Source organism: Panthera tigris, chromosome X (genome assembly GCF_018350195.1).
Source record: "Panthera tigris isolate Pti1 chromosome X, P.tigris_Pti1_mat1.1, whole genome shotgun sequence".
NCBI classification, from domain to species: domain Eukaryota; kingdom Metazoa; phylum Chordata; class Mammalia; order Carnivora; family Felidae; genus Panthera; species Panthera tigris.
Window position 1 is genome coordinate 33288361 of NC_056677.1, and position 17549 is coordinate 33305909.

A 17549-nucleotide genomic window follows, 5' to 3' on the forward strand; every position below is an offset into this window, starting at 1 on the left:
GGAGCTCACAGAGACAAGCCTTGCTTCTACAGCTGCTTCGCCTGACAGAATGTTTCTTCCTGTACTCAAACCCTTCCACACAAGAGCCCAAAGGGAAGGCACCCACAGTCCCCAGGCACTCCGCCTTTCATTAGCAAAGACAATTAAGACAGGATGTGGTTTACGAAATTTTAATTGTGGCCATATTTCACACAGCTAACAAAAAGCAAGCTAAAAGGACAGCTTTATAAATGAAGGCATTACTCTCGTTCGAGGGAAAAATAATATTGTTTTTTCAGTTTAGTCTCCTTCTATTGTTTAATATTAGAAAGAGCCAAAGTGGGTCCCTGCCTCTCGCCGAAAGCTGGAAGAGAGGAGAAACAGGGCACCTAAATCTGAGGTCATCCCAAAGCACAGGCCCTCAACAAAGAGTAACTCCTGGTGGCACCAAGGGGCACCCCCAAGACCCTGGGGGCTGACCGTGCACATTCGGCATGGACAGACAAAAAGAGGTCTAGCCTTTAAAAGTAAGACCAGACAGCAGAACAAAAGCAACTCCATATGGTCCCCCAAAGGCTCCCCGGTCCTCCTCAGAGGTCAACTGAAACACACTCCCAATCCAAGAAAGGAGGAAGGCTGGGCACCGGCTGAGGTCACATGGCATCCTAGCTGGCCAGCACGCCCAGGAGCCGCAGGGCAGGGGAAGAGCTCACTCTAGCGCCCCATTCACTTGTGGGGCCCGCCAAACTGCCTCTTCCCTGGCAATGAGGTGACCCTGCTTCCTTAGATTCTATTCAGGAGGCAAAACCAAGTCACGAACCCACCCATCCACATCACCTCTTGCGGTCGTCTTGAGGCCTCACCTCCACTTAAACGAAGGGCAAGGGGCGCCTGGGTGGCTCAGTCAGTTGGGCGTCTGACTGTTGACCTCAGCTCAGGTCATGATCTCGAGGTTCGTGAGTTCGAGCCCTGCATCGGGCACCGTGCTAACAGTGCAGCGCCGGCTTGGTGTTGCAACCTTGGGCCTGCAGATGGACACTTTTCATCCTTTGCTATCTGAGAGTTTGTAAACACTGTGTTGTTGTCTCTTAGTTCAAAAATGGAAGGGGAGGTGAGAGGAACCACTGAGTTCTCTTGCCCAGGCCTTTGCTCTTCATTCATTTATTTTTTTTTAATTAATTAATTTATTTTGAAAGAGAGAGCAAGCGTGCGTGAGCAGGGGAGGGGCAGAAACAGAGAGAGAGAGAGAGAGAGAGAGAGAGAAGGAATTCCAAGCCGGAAGAAACTTCTTTTAACCAAGTATGCATACAACTGCTTAGCGGGGCAGATGTGGGACAGATGATGCTACCCAAAGAGTTGGATTTTTGTTTTCTTTTTTTCCCCCTTGAGCCTGCAGCGGTCACTGCAACTGGCTTCAAGAATTTCAATTTCATCTTCTCAAATGTCCTGTCCTGAAACCAAAAACACAGTTCCCTTTAAAAACAACAAATGTGATGACACAAACAAATGGAAAGATACTCCAATTCATGAATTGGAATAATTAATATCGTTAAAATATCCATACTACCCAAGGCAATCTACAGACTTAATGCAATGCCTATCAAAATACCAACAGCAGCTTTTTCCCTTCAGAACTTGAACAAATAATCCTAAAATTTGTATGGAACCACAAAAGGCCCCGAATAGCCAAAACAATCTTGAAAAAGAAGAGTAAATCTGGAGGTATCACAATCCCAGATTTCAAGATATACTACAAAGCCGCAGTAATCAAGACATTATGGTCCTGGCACAAAAACAGACACACAGATCAATGGAACAGAATGGAAAGCCCAGAAATAAACCCATGTCAATTAATCTATAACAAAGGAGGCAAAAATATCCAGTGGGAAAAAGACAGTCTCTTCAAAAATGGTGCTGGGGAAAGTGGACAGCTACATGTAAAAGAATGAAATAGGAACACTTTCTTACACTATGCACAAAAATAAACTCAAAATGGATTAAATTGTGAGACCTGAAACCATAAAATTCCTAGACAAGAGCACAAGCAGTAACTTCTTTGACATCAGCGGGAGCGACTTCTTTCCAGATACGTCTCCTGAGGCAAGGTGTTTTGGAACAAAAACAAAAATAAACTATTGAGACTACATCAAAATAAAAAGTTTCTGCACAGCAAAGGAAACAACCAACAAAATGGAAAGTCACCCTACTGAACGGGAGAAGATATTTGCAAATGGTATATCCGATAAGGGTCTAATATTTAAAAATATATAAAAAACTTACACAACTCAACACACACATACAAAAAAATAATAATATGATTAAAATGGGTAGAGGACTTGAATACACATTTTTCCAAAGACATCCAGATGACTAACAGACATGTGGAAATATGCTCAACATCGCTCATCATCAGGGAAATGCAAATCAAAACCACAATGAGATATCACCTCACACCTGTCAGAACGACTAGACTCAAAAAGACAAGAAATAACAAAGGTTGGCAAGGATGTGCAGAAAAAGGAACTCCCATGCACTGTTGGTAGGAATGCAAACTGGTACAGCCACCGTGAAAAACAGAATGGAGTTTCCTTAAAAAAAAATTAAAAATAGAAGGACCATAGGATCCAGTAATACCACTACTGGATATTTACCCAAAGAAAACAAAAACACTAGTTTGAAAAGATATAGGCACCCCCATGTTTATAGCAGCATTATTTACAATAGAGAAGATATGGAAGAAACCCACATGTCCATGGATGGAGAAATGGATAAAGACAATGTGATACACACACACTACTACTACTCAGCCATTTAAAAAAAAAAAAAAAAAGAATGAGCTCTTGCCATTTGCGACCACATGGATGGACCTACAGGATGAAATAAAATAAGTCAGACAGAGAAAGACAAACACCATATGATTTCACTTATATGTGGAATCTAAGAACACAAAACAAACAAACAAACAAAAAGCACCCTATACAGACTCTTAAATACAGAGAACAGGCTGGTGGCTGCTAGAAGGGAGGTAGCTGGATGAATGGGTGAAACAGATGAAGGGGATTAAAAGGCAGAAACTTCCAGTTATAAAATAATTAAGTCACCGAGATGAAAAGACATAGGGAATACGGTCAATAATATTGCATTAACGTTGTTTGGTGACAGATGATGGCTACATTCACCGTGGCAAGCACTAACGTCTAGAATTGGTGAATCATTATGTTGTACCCCTGTAACTAATTAACACTGTATGTTAATTGTACTTCAATTTAAAAAATAGAAAAAAACAAAAAACAAAAACAAAATGTGGAACACTAGTCTGATGAGGTGCTCTGAGAAACCAATTTGGAAATGACCACACCAGTGATTCGGACACTTGTGCGAACATCAGAATCACGTGGAAGGTTTGTTAAAACATAGACTGCTCGGGGCACCTGGGTGGCTCAGTCGGTTGAGCTTCCAACCTCGGCTCAGGTCACGATCTCACAGTTTGTGGGTTCGAGCCGCGCATCGGGCTCTGTGCTGACAGCTCAGAGCCTGGAGCCTGCTTCAGATTCTGTGTCTCCCTCTCTCTCTCTGTCCCTCCCCCGCTGGCGCTCTGTCTCTGTCTCTCAAAAATTAATAAAAATGTTTAATAAAAAAAATTTAAAAAAAAATACACTGCTTCAAAAAGAATGAAATCTTGCCATGTGCAACTACGTGGATGGAACTAGAGGGTATTATGCTAAGTGAAATTAGTCAGCCAGACAAAGACAAATATCATATGACCACTCATATGAGGTCTTTAAGATACAAAACAGATGAACATAAGGGAAGGGAAGCAAAATTAACAAAAGAGGGAGGGGGAGAAACCATAGGAGACTCGTAAATAGTGAGAACAAACAGAGGGTTACTGGAGGGGTTGTGGGAGGGATGGGCTAAACGAGTAAGGGACAATAAGGAACCTACTCCTGAAATCATTGTTGCACTATATGCTAACTAACTTGCATGTCAATTTAAAAAAATGTAAGGAAAAAAATAGACTTCTGGGCCCACCTCCCCTCACATCCAGATTCAGCAGCTCTGGGGTGCAGCCTGAGAATTTACATATCTAATAAGTTCCCAGGTGGTGCTGCCCTTGCGGGTCTGTGGTCTTCACTAGTCTCTGCTGTCCTCTCCCTGAGGGTAACAGGGTCATTAGCATATCAATGACCCTCCGCAGTCCTGCCATAATAAAGAAACCTAACCCTGCATTTCCCAATGACAATGCATTCTGCTACCCCTAGAATATCTGTGAACCTCTCTGGGAAGCACTTCCGGGAAGCCGCTTTGGGAGATCTTCTACTAGGGACAGTCCTGACTGGCAGAAAGATTACAGGCTCCTGAAAGAACAGCACCTGGCAAAAGACATGTCCAGTTAAGCCCTCAGCACCAAGGTAAGGGGCGGTGGAGTGCTGCAGGCCACACCACATAGCAAGGTCCTGGCAGGGCAGCAGATCTGGAAAGACGCCCGGAAATCCTCACTGCATCAAGGTCTGTCAGCAAGTAGCAAAGGCCAGTCTGCCTCCAGCTTTGACTTAGGAAAGGAGGCCTTGGCTGAGAATTGGCAAGAATAGATTCTACAGGCCTCTAAAGCTCCCCCATGAGGCTGGTTCTCAGTCCATACCTTGAGTAGCAAGGCCCGAGATTAGGGGTGGCAGACGTTTTCTGCAAAGGGCCAGATAATAAACGTTTTCTGCATTGCAGGCCACCTGGTCTGGGTCATAGCTACCCAACTGTGCCATCCTGTCACCAAGTAGCCATAGACAGTTCCCAAACAGATAAGCATGGCTGTGCTCCAATGACACAGATACCTGCACTTTATAACACCTTCACATGCTACAAAGTATTCTCCTTCTGACTTTTCCAACCATTTCAAAGCTTGAAAACCATTCTTGGCTCACTGGTCACACAAGACCAGGCAGTGGGCCCTACGTGGCCTGCCCACACTTACTTGGGACACCCCTGGCCTGGATGACTCATCCCCAGCCCGGATCTGCCAAAGCAGAATACAGAGTCGACCCACCCCCTGGAAAAGGTGGGAGGCTCCCCCTTTATTGCTGTTACCAGTTCAGTCTTCCCGACTTGCCCAATTCGTGGGGTTTGGGGCGCTGAGCGTGAGTGGCTGCGTGTGTTCTTCTGACTTCCCCGCTGGTGTTGATCTCACGCATCATCCCAGGGGCTGCCTCCTCCCTCAAGCAGGGGCATTGGTTTCTAGCACAAAGATGTGCAGTCCCTGTGTCTGTTTAGCAATTCTCAGTCGCAGGACGAGGTCTTGCTGGGGAGGGAAGGGAGGGCCCGACCACAATCTTGTGGTTTTCTTAAGGAGCCTTCTAAGATTTCTAAGGCACAGCCTAGCTGCAGGGCACAGCCATGCAAGGGCCCCGTCACCAATCACTGAAGATGGTTCTGCGGCCGGACGGCTGGACGTTAGGCCAGGCGGGAGGACTTCAAAGGACACGAAGTCAAGGTCCTCCTAAGGACTGGCTTGGCTTTTGAGTTACAAGAGGGAGTAGAGACCTAAAGGCTGTGCAGGCTTATCTCAGGAATGTCGGGAACTTAGGAAGTCTAGAGGACCATGATGAAGGCAAAGCCAACAGGAAAAGGGGGAGGCGGGTAAGGGAGCCCTTCTGCAGCAGATAGAAACAGGCAAGCCGCCCTGACTTGGCAAAGGGCTGAACACATTCATCACACCAGGACTTCTGAAGTTTCACTGCGGATAAGGATCGCGGAGGGATCTGATCACAATTCATGTGTGGATTTGGTAGATCTCGGGTGGGGCCTGAACTTCTGCATTTCTGACCTGCTCCCGGGGGATCCAAGGATTCACACGTGGGAGGATGCTGCCAATATGCAAGCACGCTTTCTGTTTTGCTTTGTTCTCTCTCCTTTTAGACAGCCACAAGTTGTGAACAAATATGGGGTCCATAGCTCCGTCCCACCTGGGGTGAGCCACTGACATCCACGTGAGGTTGTTCGGGTTATCCCCTACACCGTCACACCCACCAAAAGAGCAAGCGGGGTCTCAAATCATCCTGCCCTGCGCTCTTCAATCCTGACTCCTGGGTGGGTCTCCATCCTTTTCCTAATTAGCCCAAAGTCTGTCTCCTGACCAAGCCCCGTGCCCATGGAATTACATGTAACCACACAGGGCATGTTCTTTTATGTTTATTTTTGAGAGAGACAGACAGAGAGACAGAGAGAGAGAGGAAGGGAGGGAGAGAGGACAAGCGGGGGAGGGGCAGAGACAGAGAGGGAAAGAGAATCCCAAGCAGGCTCCTTGCTGTCACCTCAAAACCTGACACAGGGCTCAAACTCACGAACTGTGAGATCATGACCTGAGCCGAGGTCGGATGCTCAACCGACTGAGCCACCCAGGCGCCCCCACAGCATGTTCTTCTGATTTGCCCAAGGGTGCCTGATGACTAGCAGTGACCTGCAGCCAGCAGTGAAAGGGTGGCAGGCAGCCTTAGGTGACTCTCACCAGTATCCTGCCGTAGTTGGCAGAACAGACACTGCTTTCTCGTTCAGTCCTTGAGTGGAGGCTGTTAATGACCTGAGATAAAAACGATACCACTCAATCAAATGACAGATAATATCAAGAGTTGCTGGGGGTGTGGAGAAACTGGAAGCACCACACAACTGCTGGTGGGAATGGAAAAGGCCGCAGTCGCTTTGGAAAATAGCCATTCCTCAAATGGTTAAACACAGAATTGCCATAGGACCCAGCAATTCCACTGCTAGGTATATACCCAAGAGAAATGAAGCCACATGCCCACACAGAAACCTAGGGGAATGTTTGCAGCATTACTCATAATAATCCAAAAGTAGAGGTGTACGTGCATCGCTCAGTCAGTTGAGTGTCCGACTTTTGATTTCGGCTCAGGTCATGATCCCAAGGTTGTAGGATCGAATCCCCATGCTGGGCTCCACACTAACCATGAAGCCTGTTTAAGATTCTCATTCTCATTCTCTCTTTCTCTCCCTCCCCCGCCCCTTCTGCATGCGCATGCTCGCTCTCTCGCTCTCTCTCTCTCTCAAAACAAAACGTGGAAACAACTCAAATGTCCATTAACTGATGAATGGATAAAATGTGCTATAACCACACAATGGAATAAAATTCAACCATAAAAAGGAATCAAGTACTGATACCTGCCTCAACACGGATGAATCCTGAAAACATTATGCTCAGTGAAAGAAGCCTGACACAAAAGGACAAATATGGCATGATTCCATTTATATGGAATGTAAAGAAGAGACAAATGTGTAGAGACACAAAAAAGATGAACGGGTGCCTGGAGCTAGGGGCTTGGGGGTGAGGAGTGACGGCTGAGGGGCGTGGCGTTTCTTCTGGGGCTAATGAAAATGTCCTAAAATTGTGATGGACACACAACTCTGTGAGTACACTAGAAACCACCAAATTGGTTTACATGCGTGAATAGTGTGGGATGTGAATTATATCTCAATCAAGCTGTTAATAATATCCTGACATACCAGTTGGGGAGCTCAAAACAAGTGGTATAGAGAGGGAGCATCTGGGGCTCACAGCCCTGGAGGAACGTGCAAACAGCCCCGGGCACGAGAGCCTGACATTGCAGCTAAGTGTTGATATACACAACCATGCCGAAATACACCCGGACGGGTGTATTTCACCCTCAGCAAACGGGCACGGTCCAACTGATTCCAGCCTGCCCATCGCCGGTGTCCGGGATGGTGTCCGAACGCGAAGTAGCCACTCAAAAACCAAATTTGGCACATGCCTGGGGGAGAGTGATTGGAATTCTGGGGCCACCATTTAGCTCTAAATCCAGCTCTGCTTCTCACGCCCTATGTCACCCCAGACAAACCCCTTCAACTTACTGAGCCTCGGAGGCTCATCACTAAGACACAGGGAGTTGCATCTCGTGGCCCCACCAGTCTGAGATTCCACAGTTCCAGAGATCAGGTGGCCCACACCGGGGAGCCTAGATGTGGATGGGAAACTCCTCTGGGGATCTAGATAGAGCCTGGGACACTCAGCAGGGTCAAGACTGGCTAGAGGCGTTCTCCCTGGCAGATTTCATTCCACAGACCCACTGAGAGCCGCCGTGAGGACACAAAATGAACCAGAGAGCCCAGATCGGCTCACATGGCTGGAGGCCTCAGATCCATGAGTAACTAATGGGGAAACAGTATGATTCCACCCCTTGGAAAGCTGAATTAAAATCTAAGTGGAAACAGGATTTCAACACTGGATATTTAAAGGAATTAGAGCCTTTGTCTGACAAATGCTGAGTCAGTGGCAACAAGTCTGTCAGAGTTCCTATACGCCCCCACTTCCTCTCCACTCCACAAGGGGCCTGCCAAACCTTGGCTCAATCTTTGCCCTGTGGCCCTAATTTAACCAGTTTTTGTGAACATTCCTGGATCCCTGGAACTGGCAGGGCCATTCAGCTCAGCCACCCACACAGCAAATGGCAGGCCAGAGTCATCCATCAGTCAGAGGGTCCTGGGGTACAATTGGCATTGAAGAAATAGATGTTCATTAGGCACAACTAGGTAGACACTGCAAACAGCCAGTGACAGCAGGTGAAACGAGCTGCTGGTACACGTGACCCATCAACACGACAGGTCACTGTATGAGCAAGGCAGAAGAAATAGTGCAATGCTATTTCAAGGCCAAGGCAGAAAGTCGGCCCCCAATTCTATGTTTGGATTTGTCTAACTATTACACACAAAAGTTTTAAAACCAATATACTCAATTTACAACCCCAAACCTCTGGTATAATCCAAGCCATTATGTCCAAACCCATTTATCTTCTCCCTGGGGAACAATGCATAAAGACGCATCCAGTATGAGCTAAGGATTACGGGTGAGTGAATCATGCCGCTCGGGAACGAGCACTCCAGAGGTTTCTGGGTCGAGGGCGCCATGCAAACCGTACAATCCAGGTGAAACCAATTATCATCTGGAAAACTTGGGAGCTTAACAATGCCACCAGTGACCTTTCTCTTGCACAAGCTTTCCCCTTATATCTTTATCTGAAAATCCCACCCCTGGGGGCTCTCTGGAGTTTCTAAGTCTCCTGGAATAGTGTCCCAGGGTGATCTGAAATCCAAGAGCCTCAACAATTAACCATGCCCTGACTTGTTGCCTGTCCAGACAGGTCCTTGTTCAGGGCAGTGCAAATTTCCTCTGACATCTTGCTACCTTGCATTCCTTTTTCTTTGGGAATTATCATCTTGGAAATTCCAGTTAAATCCTGCAGGGATACTTGAAATAGAATGTTTAGGGGCGCCTGGGTGGCTCAGTCGGTGAAGCGTCCGACTTCGGCTCAGGTCATGATCTTGCGGTCCGTGAGTTCGAGCCCCGCGTCGGGCTCTGTGCTGACAGCTCAGAGCCTGGAGCCTGTTTCGGATTCTGTGTGTCCCTCTCTTTGACCCTCCCCCGTTCATGCTGTGTCTCTCTCTGTCTCAAAAATAAATAAACGTTAAAAAAAATTAAAAAAAGAATGTTTATTCTCTGTCACAATTATTTCAGTTCGTCAACTGGTGCACAAATATTGACTAATGACCCTCCCTCAGGGCACAGATGCCGTGCAAAGTAAGGGGTACACCAAGCTGCCAGCCCAGCCCGAAATACAACTACAATCGATGATTACACCCGCTTTGTTTGGTGTTGCTTTTTAAACAAGAAGAATGAGAAACTGCACCACTGGTTACAACTCGAGACTCCCCCCTCCCCCACCCGCTTATTGGTTCAATCGTAGTTCCCCTGCTCCGGCAATTTCGTCTTACTTTGTATGTGGATCTGTGTGCCCATTGAGGCACATCTCACAGAAGTCGCGAAGATGACCTAGTGAAGAGTGGTTCGGAATTGGGATAAGGACCTTCTCCCCAGAAAAAAAAACACCCATGCAGATTTTTGTTTCCAATTTCCAAGTGTTCTTAGAGAAGCCCACAGGCAACCTCCATTAACCTTCCTTGGGCCTGCAGTGCCACTGTCCCTGGCATCAGCCATCTAACTGCGTTGCCGCCCTCTGAGCTACCAGGACCCGTTGACCCACCTGTGCTACAACGTTTACCCTGCCCCCCGCCCCCATAGATAACTCAGTGTCTATTTCTCTAGAAGACAGAAAGCTGTAAGAGAAGGAATTCCCTACCTTCTTTGCCCTATCGTCCCAAGCACTCCATCATTCAGTGTCCACTTTAAAAAGTAAGTATCGGGGTACTTGGGTGGCTCAGTTAGTTAAGTGTCCCATTCTGGTTTCGGCTGGGTCACAATCTCATGGTTTCCTGGGTTCGGGCCCCACGCTGGGCTTCGCGCTGACAGCGCAGACCCTGCCTGGGCTTCTCTGTCTCCCTCTCTCTCTACCCCTGCCCCACTCGCACTGTCTCTCTCTCAAAATAAATATATAAACTTTTTTTAAAAAGCTTTAAAAATAAATTAAATAAATAAAAAGTCAGTCTCTGGGTAGAGCCCAGGTTTCATTAGAGAAGGGAACAATTGATTCCATTTCAGATCTATATTCAAACATCCAAGAGAAAAGTTCAGGCTTAACAGACTCCCATAAACAATGGCCCAAAAACGCTGACAGTCAAGAAATCACACAATGGTGAACTAAGGGGCTGGCTTGAGAAACTCCCCAGGACCTGGAGCCCATTCACACTGCTATGCTGAAAGTTAATCTTTAACCTGGGTATTAATCATAACTTGGCTGCCACAATTTCGTACTATGTTATAGCCTGGCAAAAGTAACCTTCCTCTGTATAAACTCAATCTTCCCCTTCAATTACCCATTTTAGTTGCGTTCTCTGAAAGGGGAACTGATGTAGCACACATATTCCTTTACTAAGGAAACCATTCAACCACTTTGGAAGGGGCTGTAGCAAAGTGGCCAACAAAAATAATAAATGTACGCTCCAGCTTGTGGCTGCAGTAAGTCTCTTGCCTTACAGCCCCCAACAGAGAAGGTTATTGCTTAAACAGAGGGTGTTCATGGATTTAAAAGCAACCTCTATGGCCAGCAAGCCACAGTCCCTACGCATGCAGATTCACGGTGGCACAAAGCCCTGTTTACCTGCGCACATTTCACTCAGCCCCTTTCTCTCCAATGGCCCATCAGCCAAATTATAGGGCTATTAACTCCATAAGCGCAAATAGCCACTTGGCTCAAGGGGCTCGGCTAGGCACCATGGGAAATGAAAAGAAAGACATAAGTCAGCGTACGGCATGTGTCACAAACACTACAAGAGAAACATGAAGCGCCGTGGGTGTTTAAAGGAAGGCAGAAGCTTCCCATTCAAGGGACCACGTGAAAGTTTCAACCAAGAGACGAAGTCATGGGAGGGTGGGCAGAATTTGAGCAGACAGGTGGCTGGGCGGCAGAGGGGTGCGGGAAGCATCCCAGGTGCAGGAAATAGTAATCGTCAAGAGGAGGAAAAATGTGAGTCAAGCTCTGCAAAAACAGGTAGTGTATTTTGGCCACATTTTAGGAAACCAGGGGAGAAAGACTGAAAACTTGGACTGGAAGCAAATGTACATTCCCCTGCAAACAGTTGAGAACTTTCTAGGTAACTTGAGAGAGGACAGGGCGCTGCTGCTCTAGGTTTCTGAGTAGGAGAGTAACGTGATAAAAGTGAAGTTGTACTTTAAAAGACCAGTATCTGGGGGCGCCCGGGTGGCTCAGTCGGTGAAGTGTCCAACTTTGGCTCAAGTCATGATCTCACAGCTTGTGAGTTCGAGCCCCGCATTGGGCTCTGTGCTGACCGCTCAGAGCCTGGAGCCTGTTTTGGATTGTGTCTCCCTCTCTTTCTGCCCACCCCCCACTCATGCTCGCTCTCTCTCTCTCTCTCTCTCTCCAAAAATAAATATTAAAAAATTTTTAAAATAAATAAACAGTATCTGGCCATGCATGAGTTAGAATGAGAGAGACTAAAAGTGAGAATGTTCTAGGAATCCTCGAAGAGAGAGGGACTCTATTTCAATTGTGGTGTGAGGGCTGATGAGGTTGGAGCGTTTCAAGACAGCGCTTTGATGGGGCGCCTGGGTGGCCCAGTCGGTTAAGCGTCCGACTTCGGCTCAGGTCATGATCTCACAGTCTGTGAGCTCGAGCCCCGCATCGGGCTCTGTGCTGACGGCTCAGAGCCTGGAGCCTGCTTCGGATTCTGTGTCTCCCTCTCTCTCTGCCCCTCCCCTGCTCATGCTCTGTCTCTCTCTGTCTCAAAAACAAATAAAAACATTTAAAAAAAAAAAAAGACACTGCTTTGAAGGATGGTTTCTGGTGTCTGTCAGTGCACACATCTGTGAAAGGAGAAGCAGTAACACCAATACACTGGACTGGAAGTATTCTCGGTGAAGAAAATGCTAGATGAGAATGTCCTGCTCTCTCCAGCATTCCCCCTTTCCTCCCCCCTTTTTAATGAAGAGGAATTCCGTCAGCTCCTTACACGTTTTAACCCCAAATAGAAATTTCCAGCTTAGGCTGTTCCTGGAGAGACTTTAACTGTATGGCCTGAGCCAGGTATTCAGTTCCTAATACTTATCTCCAAGTGCGGCACTTTTGGAGGACTGCTTCGGCTGACGTGGTCTGCTTGGGCTTCTAGCAAACCTCATCCGGTTTTCCTGACCGGCGAAACCACACTACTTGGCCAGGTTTTCTCCAGGTGTAAGGTTCACGGAGCCTTAGTCCCCACCGGTGCTCAGTCTCCAACCTCAGCCCTCCTTGCAGGAGGAGGTGGAGGGAACCTCCAAACTCTCAGGTGTAAATGAGGTCGCAACAGTTGGTTTAAGCGCAGAATAAAAACGGAAACGCAAATCAAAACCACAATGAGCTATTACCTCACACCTGTTAGAATAGCTATCATCAACAAGACAAGAAACAACAAGTGTCGGCCAGGATGTGGAGAAAAGGGAACCCTCTCGCGCTGTTGGCAAGAATGTAAATTGGTGCAGCCCCTGTGGAAAACAGCATGGCGGTCCCTCAAAAAACTCAAAATAGAACTACCCTATGATCCAGCACTCGCTTCTGCGTATTTACCCAAAGAAAATGAAAACACTAATTCAAAAAGATATCTGCACCCACATGTCTATTGCAGCAATATTTACAACAGCCAAGATATGGAAGCAACCCAGGTGCCCACCGATAGATGAATGGATAAAAAGGATGTGGTGTATGTATATATATACAAGGCAATACTATTCAACTATAAAAAAGAATAGAATCTTGCCATACTCATTTGGCAACATGGAACCTTGAGGACATTACGCTAAGTGAAATAAGTCAGACAGAAAGACAAATCACCATACGATCTCACTTACATGTAGAATCTAAAAAACAAAACAAACAAGAAAAACCCAAGCTCACAGAAAATAGATTGGTGGTTGCAAAACTGGGGTGGGGGGGATATGGAGGGTGGGCAAAATGGGCCAAAAGGGTCAAAAGTTACAAACTTCCAGTTAGAAAAAAATGTGTCTTGGGGATATAATATAAAGCATGGTGATTACAGTTACAAATACAGTATTGCATGTTTGAAAGTTACTCGGAGAGTAAACCTCACAAGTCTTCATCAAGAGGAAAAAAACCTGTAAGTACATATGGTGACTGATGGTACTAGATTTCTGGTGCTGATCATTTCACAATATAAATAAATAGCAAGTCATTAGGATATACGCCTGAAACATAATGTTACATGTCAATTATACCTCAAAAAAACAACAAAAGAACAGAATAAAAACTCCTCTTATAGGCATACAAACACAGACAACTTTGCTATGAACTTTCTATAGATTTCGTGAGGATTTTTATAGACACTGTCTGCTAGGCTACAAAGAATGAATCAAGGGCGCCTGGGTGGCTCAGTCGGTTGAGCGTCCGACTTCGGCTCAGGTCATGATCTCACGGTCCGTGAGTTCGAGCCCCGCGTCGGGCTCTGTGCAGACAGCTCAGAGCCTGGAGCCTGTTTCAGATTCTGTGTCTCCCTCTCTCTGCCCCTCCCCCGTTCATGCTCTGTCTCTCTCTGTCTCAAAAATAAATAAACGTTAAAAAAAAAATTAAAGAATGAATCAGATGGCCAGGAAAGCTGCAAATTCAAAAATGGAAGAACTCCAGAGACCTTCTAGGAGTCAGAATGGGAATGATTTACTCTCACTCTGACAGATTGGCTGTTAAACCTCAGGCAGTTATATAATGGAGGGGGGTGGTGATGGGGCCCTTCATCCCCATCTCCCTCTTTCAGAGGTTCCTGATTCCAGGCCTTTCACCTTCTCTCACTGGAGACATAATCCACTTGCCTCCGGGAGTGCCTCTGAAATGATCTGCAACACTTCTCTGTCACCCAGCACTCGGGGTGACCTCAGCTGACATCATTTGCCTGGGGACCCACTGGCCTAGAAAGTCTCCCCTCCCCAGCCTTCCCAAACCTGTGATTTGGACTCCTTTGGATTCAACAGCCCCAGCAGGGCACATTTCCTGAGAGACCCCACCGAGAGGTGCCAAATTGGGGGCAGCCTCCTGGCTGGCAGAGAGAGCCAAGCTAGCCAGGGGGCAGTTCTCCAAAGACAGAAAGGAGTACCCAAACTGGCAAACCCATGATTCTGTGCATGGCTGGGCCCTGGCAGCAGGCTACGCTATATAAGGGTAGAAGCTGGGAGAACGGAGAGCAGAGGGAGGTCAGATGGAAAAAGAGAAGAGGCCCCTTGGCTGCGAAAGGCTCCAGGAGCAGATGTACAGGCAGCTCAGAGACACCTCTCGCTTCAGCGGGAAGGGCTGCCTGTAGATACTCAACTTCTCCTCTGCTCCCTGTCCAGTATTGACCTCCCCTTCTCCTCTAGGTTCATTTTAACCCAACTCCAACTCCCGCTAAAGCGGAGTGGGGGCCATGGGAATGGCACTTGCCTGGGGCCGAGGATTACGTCTCCTTTCGACTTTGCCCTGAATCAGTTTCTACCAACCAAACAGCTTAAAACTCACTAGAGACCGCTCAAAACACAAATGTTCCTGCTTATCACTTTATACATTTGTTTGATTCCCTCAATCATTTGGGGATGTGCGGAGTATTTCCAGCAACCATCCCTACATCTCCCAAGCACACTATCTGGGCACCCTCCACCGCCTCTCCCTCCCCCCCAGTCTGTCACCCAGAACTTGGTAGGTTCATTCCTCAGACCACGGATTTAAACTGCCCACAGCGTTGAACGCAAAGCCAAATGTTTGCACGCCCTAAAGCGCATGTCACCCACTTTCCCATCAGCACTAAATTAAAATGCGCCCCTGGATTTCTTCTCCCTTCCAGGGGCACAGGGGTGCGCCTATGTTGCCCCGCTCCCCTGAGGCTCTCAGCTAACCTAAGACTCCCAGATGAGGGAGTCAGCTGAAGCTTTTTAGAAGGACATCGCCAAAGGTTTTAGGTGGTTTTCAACACCAAGAGAGTCTTAATAAACACCAGGGGGCCCCTTAGATGCTAGAGACCACGCCCCCCAGCAACAAGAAGCCACACCCCCTGCCTCGCAGAGCCGCGCGTGTGCCGTCCAGTTTCCCTGGGGCTAACTGAGCGCATGCCACAAGTCACCACTCTCAGCTGGCACCTCTCTCCCAGAGGCGCAGACTTTCTCGGAATCCCCAGCAGGGGGGGTTGGGGGGGTGCGGGAGAGGCCCCGCCTGTGCGGTCCACAAGAGCCGCTCTCCCGTGGCTCGTGCCCTGCAGCCCCAGGGGTGGCCCGGGACCTCCGGTGGGAGCGGGTAGGGGCGCCTTCCAGGACCAGCTGCCGGCCCCCTGGGCCTCAGCCGCGCGCCACGGCGTGACAGGCACAACTCCAGGTGGTGAGAAAGCAGCCCGCCGCCAAACTTCCCTCCGTGGCCTCGGGCGCCAACGCGGGTTGGCCCGGGGCCCCTGGAAGCCCAGACGCGGAGGGTCCGCGGCGCCGGGCGGGAGGGGGCTGACGGCCGGCTCTCCCCTCCCGGCGCCCAGAGGCGAGTCCGCCGCGCGCCGCCCACCCCTCCCCGGGGCCGCCGCAGCCGAGTCCGGGGCAGACAAAAGGCGCCCCGCCGGGGAGGCTGCCCCGCCTCCGGCCCTACCTGGGAAGGCGCGGCTCGGCGGGACCCGCAGCAGCAGCAGCAGCGGCAGCAGCGGCAGCAGCGCGGCCCGGAGTGCGGAGCTCCCCATGGCGCGCCGGCACTTCGCTCGGCTCCCTGCGCTGCGCTGCGCGCTTCCAAGGGGGCGGAGGAGACGGACGCAGCCGAGGGGCTGCGCGGCGAGCGGGCGAAGCCGTGCTGGAAAACTCCTCCTCTCGCCGCTATCCCTCCCTCTCTCCCTCCCGCCTGGGGCCTGCCCTCCTCCCTCCTCCTCCCCGGGACGCTGGCGCGGTCCGGGGCTCCGACCCAGCCCCTCCTTTGGTGCCAGCGCTTCTTCTGGAATCGGGACTGGCCCCCCAGGGCCAGAGAGCGCCAGGGGCGTGCCCTAGGACACCAGATGATCCCGAATATTTTCCTGCTCTCCGATTCCGCTCACCCCGACTACGCACACTGGTGCCCAGCCGCCTCCCAGATCCTGGGCCCCCACACTGTTATCTGTGCAGAGAGCTGCGTGAGTCACACAGAAAGAGGGGGCAACCGATCGGGTCCACGTTGGCCGCTGCCGCCCGTTATTAACGGCCACATTCGCATGAGCACGTCTCAAGTTCGGTATATTATGCCCATTTTACCCAAGAAGACACCAATGCTTGGAAACTTGCCCAGTTCACCCTTATGGGCAGAGAAGGGATTTGAACTTAGGTGTGCTGTTCTGCCGGCATCAAGGTCCACACTACAGCGTTTCTGTTTCTCTTTTGTAAGGGAATGAATCAAGGGCTGGACTGGGTGCCAGCTGCACTGCGGTTTGGAATGAATGGGGCTTGAGGTTCTCTTTCCAGGGTCGGCTGATGGACAAGCGCAAGGCACAGAAAGTTCCCTGTCTCACTCCCAGTCTTGGGGAATCCAGCTGTTGTAGTTTTCTGCAACCAGAGTTCCCCATTTCCTGGGCTGTTCTCTACCACCTCCAAGGACACGAGGACCAGCCTGAAACCTCCACCCTGTGGCCTGGCATCAGGATAGGGTTTCTAGGCTGCCTGCAGTACAGATCTGGTTTCTTCTTACAGGCTTTCCCCCAATTTTTTTTTTGTTTTTGTTTTTTGTTTTTTTGTAAACCCACAAGGCAGCACCTCGCTCCTTTCCTGCCCCCAAAGAGATCTTAGCTAAGGCAAATTCTGATCAGGGCTGCTGTGTCAGGTTGTGCACTGTACAAAGGTGCCTGGAGGCAGGGGCAAGTGGGAGCCCAAATCCAGCCACCTTTGGGGCAGGGAGCTCTGTGCCTTGGCAAGGGCCACATACATGGTAGAAGGGAACTTTCTCCTCGCCACAAGCAGTCTGATCCACCAGGTAGACTAAGGGCCCTGGGAACATCCATCCAGAAGGTTTTTGAATTCTTTTATCTAGAGGCAAGCCCATTTCCCAATTTTCACAAAAGCTCCTGCCTTGAACTTCCATCTTATCTTTTCTAGGGCTGGGTGGGGGGCGGGGGGGGGGTTCTGCATCTGTGGG

The 17549-nt window shown here is 49.0% G+C and overlaps 1 protein-coding gene across 2 annotated transcripts in view; it reads right to left on the reverse strand.

Annotated features, from left to right (window-relative positions):
• SRPX (sushi repeat containing protein X-linked) overlaps positions 1 to 16252 on the reverse strand; it is a 111299-nt gene extending 95047 nt beyond the window's left edge. Inside the window, exon 1 of one of the 2 annotated variants that reach the window (XM_042974219.1) lies at positions 16050 to 16252. In XM_042974219.1, coding sequence (XP_042830153.1) covers positions 16050 to 16137 — 88 coding nt within the window. In that variant the 5' untranslated portion in view covers positions 16138 to 16252. The remainder of the gene's footprint in view (positions 1 to 16049) is intronic. The other variant, XM_042974218.1, reaches the window with a different exon arrangement.
• Positions 16253 to 17549: the final 1297 nt, after the last annotated feature.